General features: G+C 46.1%; 1 protein-coding gene across 3 annotated transcripts in view; it reads right to left on the bottom strand.

The window, feature by feature from the left end:
- The window catches only part of BZW2 (basic leucine zipper and W2 domains 2), a 74,668-nt gene that overhangs the window by 33,826 nt on the left and 26,617 nt on the right, over positions 1–14,225 (bottom strand). For all 3 annotated transcript variants that reach the window (XM_072650826.1, XM_072650827.1, XM_072650828.1), the window contains one exon: positions 7,794–7,970. In XM_072650826.1, the coding sequence (XP_072506927.1) occupies positions 7,794–7,970 (177 nt within the window). The remainder of the gene's footprint in view (positions 1–7,793; positions 7,971–14,225) is intronic.

Raw genomic sequence — 14,225 nt, 5'->3', positions numbered from 1 at the left:
GCCAGTCCCTGCTCACAAAGAACTTACATCCCGCTGAGGAGAAAGGCCATGTATGCAGATAACTGACAACAAAGTCCACATGAAACAATGCCTGAAGGAAGCTGTGAGTGACAAATGTGTCCGAGGAAACAGATAAACTGTAGCCCTAGAAAAAAGGAACAACCATAGTAAAGGCAAACGGGGCGTAGGCTGCACAGAATCCCCCAAAGGGAAGGTTCTGTGAGCCAATGTCCCTGTCTGTGCCTGGGAGAGGATCCCTGAGCAGCCGCATGATCATTCAGGGCCACGTGGCAGCTACAGCTTTCTCAGAGTCAAGGAGGGACAGAGCATTGTAGATTCCAGATCTCCGAATCTCAGAGTGCAGAGATGATCTGGTCCAACTTGTAGCTGGACAAGGACTCCCTCTACAGCATTCCCAGGGAGTAATCCATTGGAGTCAACCTATACGCATCCATTAAGCACTCAGAGGACAAGGAGCTCTGTTGGTGCCCAAGCTACAGAGGCAAAACCAAAAGCAGCTCTTGCCCTCCAGAAGCTTACATTCCACTGAGGGAAACCACATGTACAGTGCTGAATCCATGCAGAACAATTAGCTGAGAGAGAGGACAACAGTGGCCATGATGGTGGTGGTGGTGGTGACGTCTATAGAACCTATAGATTCTTTAGCACTTGGATGTTTGCAAAGTACTTTACACATATTACCTCGTTTCACCCTCACAAGAGCTCAAGCAGGTAGGTGCTATTATTATCCCCATTTTACAGATGGGGAAACAGGCTGAGTGATTTGCTCAAGGTCACACGGCCAGATTTGAACACAGGTGTTCATGGCTTCAGGTCCAAAGCTCTGCCCACTGCACCATCTAGCCTCCTGATCAGATAGGAAGGGGCATGTGCATGGAGCCTTAGAGGGAGCTGAGCTGTTACTCAGGTTGGAATTGAGGATTGGGCTGAGGACAGAGCTCCTGCAAAGCTGGACCAACAAGGTCAGACAACAGCAAGGAGTGGTTGAAGAATTCCAGAAGGGGAAGCCTCTGGCTCTGGAGGATGCCCTTTGGGGAGTTTGTCCCTAGATCAGGCCTAAGTTGGCCTCTGTGACTCCCCAGACCCCACTGCCCCTGGTTCTGGCCTCTGGGGTCAAAGGGGAACCTCCCTTTCAGGGACAGGCTCTCAAAATCCAGTTGGATCACATTCCCCTAGGAATCATTTCTAGGATAAATGTCCCTACTTCCTTCCTGAGGTGATCCTTCTCTGGCACAGACCCAGGGCCCTTCACCCCATTACCCTCCACTAAATACTCTCTGTTCCACTAGTGTCTTTCCTATAGTGTGGAGGCTTGAACTAAACCAAACACAAGACCTCTAATGTTGTTTGAATAAAGCAGAGGAGAGCTGGACTGTCCTCTCCTTAGGGCCATAGAATCAAGCACAGCGTCAGGAAATAAGAATTCATTTTTTAAAATTTTCTTAGTTTTCACCTTTCACTTTTACAAGATTTTGAATTCCATTTTTTTCCGCCTCCCTCTGTCCCCTCCCTACCAAGATGGCAAACAATCTGATATATGTTATGCACGTACAATCATATTAAGTGTACTTTCACATTAGTCATGTTGTGGAAGAAGAATCAGAATGAAAGGGGAAAACCACAAGAAAGAAAAACAATAAAAAAGAGAGAGTCATCTGCTTTGATCTGCTTTCAGACTGCATAGCTCTTTCTCTGGAATTGGATCGAATTTTCCATCCTGTACCTTTTGGAATCTCCTTAGAACACTGTAATGCTGAGGGGAACTAAGTCTATCAAAGTCGGTCATCACCCACTGTGGTTGTCACTGTGGACAGCATTCTCCTGGTTCTTCTCACTTCACTCCACATCAGTTCATATAAGTTTTCCCAGGTTTTTCTGAAGTCTGCCTGCTCATCATGTCTTATAAAGCAACAGTCTTCCGTTACATTCATATACCACAACTTGCTCAGTCATTCCCCAACTGGTGAACATCCCTTCCATTTCTAATTCTTTGCCACAAGGATTTATTTATTAAACACTTACTGTGTGCAAGGCACTCTGCCAAGTGATGGGTATACAATGAAAGGCAAAAACATGGCATGTGCCCTCAGAGAGCTCACCCTTGGCTGAGTGAGAAAGAGAGTCAATAACGAGGTCCATGTAGGGTCTATACAGAGTAGATGGAAGGTGACCTCAGAGAAGAAGACACAGAGAACAGCTGGGAGAGAGGCCCTGAGAGTCCCCTTGCAGTGGGTGGGATTAAGAGTTGGAAGAAACCTTAGAGGCCAACTCACCCAATGCCTTCATTTTACAAATGAACAAACTGAGGTCCAAAAGGGTGAGGTGATTTTCCCAAGGTCATACAGACCCCCGCACTAGCTCCAAGAAGAGCTCAGACCCTGACTTCCTAGGTCTCTGGGACCTGACTGCTCTCCTCAGATCTGAAACCCTTATCCTCCTTAAGGCTCTGCTTCACTGCCACCTCCCTCATGAGGCCTCATCAAGTGCCCCCAGGTGCTAGTGCCCACTGTGCCTCTACATTATTTGTGTTTGCCTTGTGAACAGCGTTCATTTGCATCTTCTGAGCAGGCTTTCCTCCTGCAGAATGAAAGTTTCTTGAGGCCAGGTCTGTTTCCCTTTTGTCTGTACGTCCAGGGCCTAGCCCAGTGCCTGAGATATAATGCATAGAGGTGTAGGCAGGGCTTTCTGGGGCAATGACTAGCCCTGGGGTCTCCCACTAACCCTAGAGATGGAAATAAAAAGAGTCGGCCATAGATGTCCCTGGTGCTGGCTACAGGAAGGCTCAGAGAGCTTCTCCCTTTGACCTGGTTCAAAGGCTGCCATGAGCAGGGTTGGGGTAGGGGCTGTTTCTGGGCTGGGGCTCTTGGATCTCATTCCAGATTTTACCTTAAGCCTAATTCTGGGCCTTCTTTCTTGATCCTGTGATAGGCCTTTAACAAAATCCCCGGACACGATTCTATTTTCATGCCTGAGAGTATGTGACTGGCCTCTCGCTGGCCCACACCCAGTTCGGCTATTTTTAGTCCTGGGGAATTAGGAGCAGGCACCAGTTTGGGCTTTTATGGATTCAATTCAAGCAAGATGAACAAACTTTCTATAAAGCACCTTCTGTGTCTGTCACTGGTGACACAGAGACAGAAACGAAGCAGTCGCCGTGCCCAAGGACTGGTGTGAAGGGAGCCACATGGGCACAGACGAGGAGATGCTATGGACAGACAGACAGATAGATAGGGTGTGTGTGTGTGTGTGTGTGTGTATGTGTGTGTGTGTGTGTGCGTGTGTGTCAGTGTGAGTGTGTGTGTGAGTGTGACTGTGTATGTGTGCGTGTGCGTGTGCGTGTTTGTGTGTGTGTAAGGGGATTTCAAGAGGCTAAGGTAAGGACAGAGAGCATTTCTGGCATGGAGCTGAGCCTGGGCAAAGGTCCAGTGATGAGCTGCTTCTGAAGTTTCAGTCCTAGGTGGATATAGTGCAGGAGAATGTCCTCCACAGAAATCGAAAGAGGCCGAGTTCCTTCATTTTGGATGTGTTGGGGGGAGGTGTAAGGAGGACATCAAACATCCACCCTGGCCAGCATCTTACCTCTCCTACCCTCCAGACCCCTAGACTAAGCCCAGAGACCATTCCCGGCCTCGATTCTAGGACCCCCACCCTGGGGCCAAGTTGCCTTACTGGCGAAGAAGAGGGTACTGATGTACACCACCCAACCAAGATAACAGCCCCACCCATCTCTCCATCCCAACTGGCTCCTTGCCATCTCCTCTGCCCTCTCACCTGCTACCCCTGCCAGCTTTCCACCTCCTGCTCTGGGAACCTTGATCAAATGAACACTGAGGTTGTTTCTGGAGAGGGTGTGCACATCAGCTCCCCTGTAGCTCCCCATGCCCCATCCCTGGGCTCAAACTCAGCCTGGTCATCTTCCCTGTGTGTGCTGTCTCTTCCTTTAGAATGGAAGTCTTTTGAGGACAGGGACTGATTTGGTATCACTATAAATTAGCACAGTACTTGGCACATAGTCAGTGCTTAGTAAATGTGATTATTCATTCACTGAGCCAGCTTGCCACCCCCTTTGGGTAGAGGGCCAACCCTGGTCATATAGACAGATAAGGTGGGGTAGCTTTTTGCTTCTGCTTTGTATTTTTCTGACTTTGTTTTTGGTGCCAAATTTCAACTCGATCTCCAATTTTGGCTCCTTGTGCATACATATCTTGCCAGCCATTTCCAACAAAGAACAAAGACCCCCCTTTGATAACAAGGGGGGTCACATGAGTGACCTGGGGGAGTTCTGCCAGCCGTGTGCACCAGAAACTTATCTGTCCAATCCTGAATGTTGGACCAGAGGCTCTGATGGCAGCAGCTCTGGGCCCTCAGCCTCCTTCAAGAAGCTGGGCTCATGACATTCTGACATTAAACCTGCACAGGTTTAATTAGGCTTCCTAAATGAGCCAGAAAGTCCTCAGTGAAGTAAGGACATGGGGGAGAAAAGTCTTTAATGCTGTCTACCTGAAGGAAGTCCTGGAACCAGCAAGGATGCTTTTTGAAGTGTGTTAAACTCCTGGTCTTTTCCCACATTGGTATATTAATAAATGATTACTGTTTGGGGTTTTCATCGTGCTTTATTTACAAGTGTGTGTGTGTGTGTGTGTGTGTGTGTGTGTGTGTGTGTGTGTGTGTACACACAAATACACCTGTGATTTCATTGATTCCAGATCTCCCCCCACAATACAGACAGCCATCCATCTATGCCTGCCCATCTCAGGGGACTCTCATCCAATTCCTCCCATATATTCCACACAGGAAGTCCACTTGGTGAGTTGACAGCCTTCCTCCTTCTCTCCTAACATTGTGAAGATATAAAGAAACACTGGGGCCTCATTCTCTCCATCTGCCACCCACCCCACCTTCTGTTCTGAGGACCCTTCCTACCCTTGATTCTCACTGGTTAATAATGTAACCACACATCCCCATGATGCACTTTTCTGTTGCCCTTTTGGTGAGATCCATTATAAATTATGCACAGACAGGTATGTCCCACATCTCCTTATTCAGCAGCAATGCTGGCAGAACGTGGGCATGGGCCTTTGTTTCCAGGAAAAGCTTTTTGATTTTCTTGGGGTGATCTAGCCACTGTCTTTCTCCTCTTCAGCACTGCTTCCATTTCTACAGCAGATCTCAGCGTTGCAGACTGAGAAAAGGCTCTCAATGTTGTCCATCCAGCTCGTGTCATACACTGGGCAACAGATGTTTTCCATCCCCTTCTGAGAGAATTGTGGGGACCGAGTGATCCTCACTGACTCCTCTCTCACCAGACTTTTCCACCCGCTCCAGCTTCCTTCTTTCCCTGTCACATCTCTGCCTTTCCAGCCCCCTCTTTCCATTGGCGAGTTCTTCCCAAAATTCCATTTGGAGGAAGGGCCAAGGCCGTATGTGTCCAACCCTTCACTGTGCCCCTAGCTCTGCCCCGACTCTCCAGAGCTCAACCACCACCAGCCCTTTAGGTGCTGTCTTCCTTGTTGGAAGGTAAGCCACCTGAAGGCAGAGGTTGTATTTCTCTCTGCTTCTATTATATTCCCAGTGATTTGTACAGTGCCTGGCACAGACCAAGTATTCAATAAATTCTTGTTGACTTCATGCACTTTGTCTTTTCTGTGTGGATAGTCCTATCAAACGCTTTTGAGTAATTCAAAATCTCTTCCTGGGGGGGGGGGGGGTGCAGAGTTGGGGGGGGGGCCCTCTTCAGTGTTCTGAGACCTGAAGTAACAAGCCAGATTTCATTCACACAAAGGAACATCTGGCCACCTCATCATCTGAACAGGATCTCTTTTCAATAAAATACAAATAAAGAAAAATATTCCTTGTGTTCAAACCATAGAGGAAGAGCTGAAAGGGACCTCAGAGTATCTAGAATATCCCCCTTGTTTTAAAAGAAGAGCCAAAAGGCTCTGAGAGATGTGGTGACTCACTTGAGATTCCCTGGGGAACCTCACTTGCTGGCATTCACTTATTCCAAAACTGGAGTCCATTCCAGGCCTCCATTTGGTTACAACTTCTACCATTTTCTGACTGAGGACACATTTATGAAAATTGTTCATAACTTTACCATGGGTACCAAAAGATGTCCAGACTCCTTGGACTGAGATTCCAGGCCCTCTGCCACCACAGTGCCCTTCCTACTCTCTCTCAGGGCAGGACCTAACCTCACCTCATCTTCACATCACCACCTCCTCCCTCTGTGCCTAGCATGGTACCTAGTTAGGATCACTAGATCTTTCCTTGAGGGCCAGAAGAGTCTTCAGGACCCTTTGAGTCTAATACCCCCATTTCATAAATGAGGCAAAGGATTTCCAAAGAAGGTCTTGCCCATGGTCCCATGAGGTGTGAGCTGCAAAGACAGCTTTGGAATTGAAGTTCCCTGACTTCCAGTCTAGTCCCTTTTCAGCTGTTGCAGGGTCTGCAGTGCAGCTTCTTGTCTGGACCACTGAAGCAGCCTCCTCCTTCATCCCCTTGTGTCTGCCCTGATAGAGGCCCATCCTCCCTTCAGAAGGGAGGAGGTGCTTCCCTAATACTTAGCCCGGCCTTTCAAGGCCCCACACTGAACTTCCCCCCTCGCCCCTTTCCAGGCTTATTTCATTGGATTGTTTCTCATCCATTCTCCTCTTGAGGAAAACAGGCTCCTGTGTCCACGATTATATTTCTCCTCATTAAAAGGAAACTTCCTGAAGAGGAGATAAAACAAAGTCTCCCTTTCTCCTTTCACTGGAAGACACCCTCGATGTATGACCCTGGATAAGTCATTTAACCTCTCAGACTCAGTTTCCTCATATGTAAAAATGGAAACAGGAATAATAGCACCTACCTGCCAGGACTGTTGTGAGGCTCAGAGGAGACAACGTGGGCAAAGCGCTTTGCAAACTGTAAAGCCCAAGGTCAGTGCGAGCTATTTGTGTGATTAAAACCACTGAGAGAACGGATTATTAAAAAGTAATCATTTGGGGAGTTCCCCCTTTTTCTATTTTCTAGACCTCAGCCTCGGATGCTTGAGCTAGCCTTCTCTCTCAGCCCCACCCAACCTTACAAGGAGTCTTTAGTCAAAGGGGAGTTCCGTCCAATCAGGCTTGAGTGGAGCCAGACCCTTAGTCTAGACTGCCCAAGGCTGAGGGTGATCTGGGCACAGAGATGATCTCTCTGTCCAAGGGTGACATGAGACCCCCCTCAGCCCCTCATTGTAATATTTATTCTTTCATGAATTGTTAACCAGTCAGGATTGTTTCCCACCCTGGGGGAACACCTACCCTTCAAAGGTTATCAAAACTGTGAGCCCACCACCATGACTATCTTTAGGTCTAAGAGAGACAGCCAACGACCACCCTTTTATTAATACATGTGCTGGCTTTATTGATACAGTGATTCAATTATCCAGAAATTATGTCTCTCAAACCTTTCTAATCTCCACACCACCCAAAATTTCCATTTTCGTGATGCCTGAAAGTTTACAAAATCTCACAACAACCCTGTGAAATATGTACTATGATAATCTCCCCATTTTAAAAAAGGAAAAACCAAGGTTTGAAAAGATGATGCTAACGATCACATGGGTAGTCATTTACAGGGGCAAGACTCAGAGCAAGAGCCCACTCCTTCATCCTTCACTCCTTGAACCACTGATACTCTGTGCTGCCTTGCACTCATGAGCATCGAGCTTTAGTTAGATACAACTTTTCCCAGGCCACAGAAAATGTCCAAGATGGGGGCATGAATGCAAATGGCAGGCTCACCTAGCATACTGCCAGCCACCAGGATGTCAAAGAGCGTGTCTGCATAGCGGCGATAGTCCAGCCTGGAGCCAGTGGAATCCAGGAACTTGGCTACTGCATCAAGGTCATCCCCAGCATCATTGAGGCCCTGGATAAGAGTATCCCTGAAGACAGTAGGTTCAAACTTCTCTTTTTCATCTAAAAAAATGACACAAAATCATATCACTTAAATCTGCGGGCCCCACTTTGGGAAAGAGACACAAACTTAACCTGATGCAGCGTACCAGGGCAACAGCAACATATTCTGGGATGGTAAGGCTAGACACTGCCCCACCCCCAGGTTAAAAATTGCAGCCACAGAAATCCCACCTACACCATACTCAACAAGTGGGCATCCAGCATTTGTTGTTGTCAATAATGATAAGATTTTATACATATATATATAACATATATATGTTGCTTTAACATTTGCAAAGCACTTATGTGTGTATTATCTTGTCTGATCCTCGTAACATCCCTGGGAAGGAGGAGCTAGCATCCTCTCTGCTTTACATATGGAGAAACTGAAGCTAAGCTTACTGATGGGGACACTCAGGCCCATGGAGGCTCTGGGAGTGATGGGTGGCAAGCTGCAGAGGCGCAGACTGAGGCTGTGTGGGAGGGAAACTGTCTTACTTCTGAGAGTTTAGTAGAATAGTCTGCTGGTAGCTGTTTAACACCTGACGTGGGGGTGGAAGGTAGAATACGTGCCAGGCATGCTTTTAAGCTTAATTCGCATTATTAACATTTCCTCCATCACTTTCTCAAGTCCAGAGAATCAATAAAACAATACCTTAAGCCCTGATCTGTAGCATTCATCAGTCTCTAAGGTGTATTAGCAAGCACCCTAGCACCCACAGGTTGGCCTGCTTGCACAGGCTCTGCTTCATAAAGGAAAGACAGTTTCAAGGACTTTAACAGTCCTTCTTTAATGAAACATATATAAGTCATTCACTAGTTCAAAGGAAAGGTCAATAGCCTGAACATGGAGCAAATACAAGCAAAGAAGCATAAAATTAAAAAGATTCAACAGACATGGCTCCAACCATCTACATACACCACCGAATCGGGAGAACATAAGTCTCTGAGTAGTCCAGGGGTCTTGACAAACAGCCACTCAGAGTCCCCTCCAGGGAATCAAAAGGTTCTTCTCATGAGCAAGTCCCCAAAGCAAAACAACAACCTCCCAGTATATAGTTTTCAACGAATAGGCTCAAGACCAGAAGATGTCACAACCCACGTAACTCAGCACAGTTATGAAATAACAGGGTTCAAAGGAGATTGAGCCATCAGATGTTCACAATTTAGCCTGAGCTTGGGAAACTCAACTCAAAAATGAAAAAAACAACAAAAATCCCACTTTGCTTGTGTTTGCAGAAGGCCTAAGTGGTCATCCTGAAATCCTAAGGATTGCCCTAGAGCCCAGACACACCACTGGAGTTGTCCCAAAGCAAAGCAGGCTGATCCAGGAGGAAGCTGTATCTTCACTATTACTGGAGGCCTTCAGACAAAGGCAGGGAGATGTCATGGTGGATAGACATTGCCTCTCCTGCATGCCACTCTCATCCCTCACTCTTAGCTAGTATGCCCTTATCTCATACTTGATCCAAAAGTTCCAGGTCTCCAGACGGACTTGTTGTTCAGTCATTTCAGCTGTGTCTGCAACCCTATGTGGGGTTTTCTTGGCAAAGATACTGGAGCAATTTGCCATTTCCTTCTACAGCTCATTTTTACAGATGAGGAAACTGAGGCAAACAGGGCTAAGTGACTTGTCTAAGATCACTGAGCTAGTAAGTGTCTGAGGTCAGATTTGAACTGAGAAAGAGGAATCTTGCTGACTCCAGGCTCTGTACTCTATCTACTGTGTCACCTGGCTGCCCAATTATCTTGTTTCTTTTCCTCCATACTCAGAATGTCTTGGGGTCTATATAAGTTCTTTTCTGTTTTGGCTCTCCATTCTCCTCCAGCACCTCACCCAATTAACCATTTCTTAACCTTTGCCTTTGTTGTCTCTTTGTTGGATCCTTTCCTTTCACCTACAAAAGCATTCAGGTTCTTCAGTCGCTTAAAGACCTTCCCTCAAGTGGACAACTGGAGACATTTTTTGTATTTCATGCCTTTGATAAGTATCCAATACCTTACATGTAAACAACAAACAGAAAGGTATAAGACCAAAAACCAACAGAGAAGTCATCAAAGAATGTGAACAAACAGTTCTCAGAATCGCACGCTGTCAGTAACATGTAAAGAATGATCCAAATCACTAACAGTAAGAGAAATGCATGTCAAAACAACCATGAGGTTTCAGTTCACACCCAGGAACTGGCAATGATGACAAAAATGGGAATAGTTGATGATGGAGAGGTTATGGAAAGACAGGCACATTAATGAATTGTTGGGCAAGCCATGGATTATTACAACCAGCCTGGAAGCAGTCTGGAATCATGCAAAGAAAGTGGCTAAAATCATTCAGTGACTGCACTACAGTACCCAAAGTCAGCCACAGAAATAGAGGTTTCATGTACATCAAAATATTTTGCTGTTGCTCTGTTGTTTCAGACACTTCCTGAACTCATTTTGGGGATTTTCTTAGCAAAGAGACCAGAGCGGGTTGCCATTTCCTTCTCCAGCTCATGTTACAAATGAAGGAACTGAGGCAAACAGGGTTAAGTGACTTTCCCAGGGTCACACAGCTAGGAATTGTCTGAGGCCAGATTTGAACTCAGGTGGAGGAATCTTCCTGAGTTCAGACCGAGTTCTCTGTTCACTGTGGCACCACCTAGTGGCCCCTAGGAGCCCTTTCCGTGTCAGCAAAAAAGAAGCGGCTATCTATGAACTGGGGAATGGCTGGCCAAATTGTGGTGCATGAACGCAATAGAATATTATTGCACTGTAAGAAATCATGACCATGATGAATAGTGGGAAGCAAGAAGACTTATATGAACTAATGCGAAGTGAAGTAAATGGGCTCAAGAAAACAACATATACATTGGCTCTAACTATCACAGAACAGTAGATGCTGAATGTAAATGACCAGCTGAACCCCCAAAGGAGCCAAGTGAGAAGACATCAGCTCCCACCCCTCAACTCCACCCTCAGCTCTTTGCAGAAGTGGGACACCATGGCTATGGAATAAGACATTTAATAACAGGATTATTTTATGCATTGGTTAGTTGTACAAAAACACACACAAACAAACAACCTTTCTTCCTCTTTTTAAAATTCTTCATTACAAGGGATGACTTTCTGGGAGGATGGAGGGGAGAAATGTTTTGATCTATATAACTAATATTAAAACAAAAGACATCAAAAATTATTTTAAAAAAGTTTTCAACATTTTCTTCACCATTTTGCCTCATCCAGTTACTATCCTTTCTTTCTCTTCCCTTTGATCAAAACACTTAAAATAATCCACACCCAGGAACTCTGATTTCTCTTGGCTTAGTCACCCCAGAACCAAGTACAATCTAGTTTCCATCCTCAGAGCTTTAGCTAACACTGCTCTCTCCAAGCTCACCAATGATATTCTTATTTCAAAATCACGTGAGATGAACAATACTTGCACACTATTTAAAACTGAACTCTTTAAGAATAGGGACAGTTCCATTTTTGTCTCGCACATAGTAGGTATGTAAAAACGCTGACTGATGGATAGATGAGGGTGTAGAAATGGAAGTGGCACGATAGATAAAGTGCTGGGCTAGGAATCAGCCAGACCTGAGTTCAAACCCAGCCTCAGATATTTACTAGCTGTGTGACCTTGGGCAAGTCACTTAAATCACTATTTGTCTCAGTTTCCTCAACTGAAAATGGGCATAATAACCTCCTCTCCCTCCCAGAGCTGTTGTGAGAAACAAATGAGATAATATTTGTCAAATGCCCGGCACATAGTAGGTACTACACAAATGCTACTTGTTGCTGCTGCTGTTGATGATGAAGATGATGATGATGATCCAGAGAAAGAGACTGAGAAGCAGTCATTGAACAGGTAGGAGGAGACTCAGGAGAGGGCAGTGTCCAGAAGCCAAAGGAGAAGAAAGACCCCAGAAGGAGGGGTCGATGAGTGGGGTGGATGGAGTGAAGGACAAGGACTGAGGCACTGAGGTCCTTGTCACAGGGAGATCCTGTGGATCTGTGCTGGAACCATCAGTCCTGGGGTGTAGCAGCTAGCACTCAGGAATAGGAAAGAAGAAGGCAATCGGCCACGCTGTGCAGGGGCCAGCCACGAGGCACATACACGCACAGGTCAAAGCCCCAGGTGATGTAGAGACAGAGCAAGAAACTCAAAGGGGGCACATGATGACTCGTGGATCAGCACCAGTCTGGGTTCAAGGCAGGAAGAAAGGCCAGAGCAGAGAGGATAGACTGGCAGAATGGGTAGAGGAGAGGCCAGAGGTCACCATGAAGATGTACAGGTTTCAGAAGAGGGAGTCAGAAAGAGAGAGAAATGGACAGAATATCAGAAGCAGAGAGGGGAACTTCAGAATTCAGAGTTCACCGCCTCCAGATCTTGGAGGGATCTCAAGCAGGACCGCCTCTCTGAGGGCTAAGTAGATCATGGAAGTGGAGACAAGGAAGACTGAACCTCTTCAATGGCAAGAACTCCTAACCCAACAGTGCCTTGTACACAGTAGCTACATAAAAAATGCTTATTGAATTGACTTAGTTAGAGAAGCATGAAGATCACTGTGAATACTGAATTCCTTAGGAATGAGAACAGGTTCTCAAAGAGGTGATGGAACTGGTCCCTATTTGGGGTGACTTACACAGCTGGTATCAGATAGAAGCAAATCCAGGTGTCCCCAACTCCAAGGCCAGATCTCTCTCCACTATGACATGGTGCCCTTCTACCAACTCTGGCACATCAGTTCTTAAATGATGCATTGCTACCCACTAAATAAAATATTGTATTTTATACAGAATATATACATATATTGATATACATAATATATATGTAGATACACAAATATATAGATTTGTGTGTATATATGCACATGTATACACACAAATCTATATAATATTTGCATATCTACATATAATATATATTATATATATGTGTATGTGTGTGTAGATCTGGTTTTAGACACATACACAAATATTTTTACAAATATTATACACAAACATAATCCAGAACAAGTATGCCTTCCTAGGACTTGGTTCAGAGTGTACGGGGCCTCTAAAGCCATGTATCTATGGAAATCCCTTCGCTGCCTGACTATTGTTCCTCTGTAAAAATCACTGAAGAAATTCTCCGCCCCCCCCCCCCCCAATAACATGGGTAATGAGGGAATGTTTTGCACGACTTCATATGTACAAGGGGTATCCTACTTCTGCTTCTCAGTGGCTGGGAGAGGGGGTGGAGGGAGGAAGAGGATTGAGAACTGGAAATAAAAATAAATCATTTTTGAAGAAGAATCCCTAGGAAAGAAGGAAGGGGACAGACCATGGGCCAGTGTGCTTCCCCAGGAGTGTCTGAGGATAGAATCAGCCTTCAGCGCTCAGCCCAGTCACACAACTGGGGTGTCTTCTAGGCCTCCATGGGTGGGAGAAGGCTCAGAACAGGTGGACTTGCTCCTTCCAGGCTGCCCAGCTCAAATCTCCCAGCAGAGAACCCAAAGTGGGGACTCAGCAAGTGGTTGAATCATGAATAGGCCTTTGCTGAGACAGGAAGACATTTTTGTTACCGCAGCTGTAAAAATACCCGGTGCTTCTGGAAAGCTTCTGAATGCCCTTTGCCAGAGATCAGAGTTTTAAAGGCTTCTTGATGTCTCTGTGTGTTTTACCCCACAATCATGTCCCTCTCTGGCCTCCTGGTACTCGTGCACCCACACCAGACCCAACAATAGAGTCGCTGTCCAGGCCCAGCTGCTCCATTCCACCTCCATGGTCATGTGCCTCTGGATTCCATACTGGGCATGGCACAGACTCGGAGCCCAGTGCCCTTTGTGTGTCCTTTCGGTTTATGCTGCTTCCTGTCACTGTGGAGGTCAGTCTTCTGGTTCTACCTGCATCCCTTGGAAGCCAAGCAGACAAGATTTCTCATCTGGATTTCTCTGAATCCCTCAGAGATAGGGTTTATTACAACTGTCCCGCTCCCTTCTGCTTCTCCTCACCCTCAGTAACAGTCAATCTAATGGACCATAGTTCTCGGACCTCAGAGGCTGAGAACAAGGGCCTCGTTTTACAGATGAGGAAACTAAGTCACAGAAGATTCAGAACAAGGGCCTCTATTCCCAATCCTGTGTCCTTGCCATGAGGCCATACTGCTTCTCAAGAAACACACTATCTCATTAGGACTGGCTTTTTGCATGGTGAGCAAGATTGCTCCAGGTCTTTCCCTTTCTCTTTACCCCTTTACCTCTTTTGACCTCTTTACAGTCATGTGCACACAAACACACACACACCCATATACAT

This window comes from Notamacropus eugenii, chromosome 3 (genome assembly GCF_028372415.1).
Source record: "Notamacropus eugenii isolate mMacEug1 chromosome 3, mMacEug1.pri_v2, whole genome shotgun sequence".
Taxonomy (NCBI): Eukaryota; Metazoa; Chordata; class Mammalia; order Diprotodontia; family Macropodidae; genus Notamacropus; species Notamacropus eugenii.
Note: the sequence above shows the minus strand (reverse complement) of the source record. Positions and strands in the feature narration are given on the sequence as shown.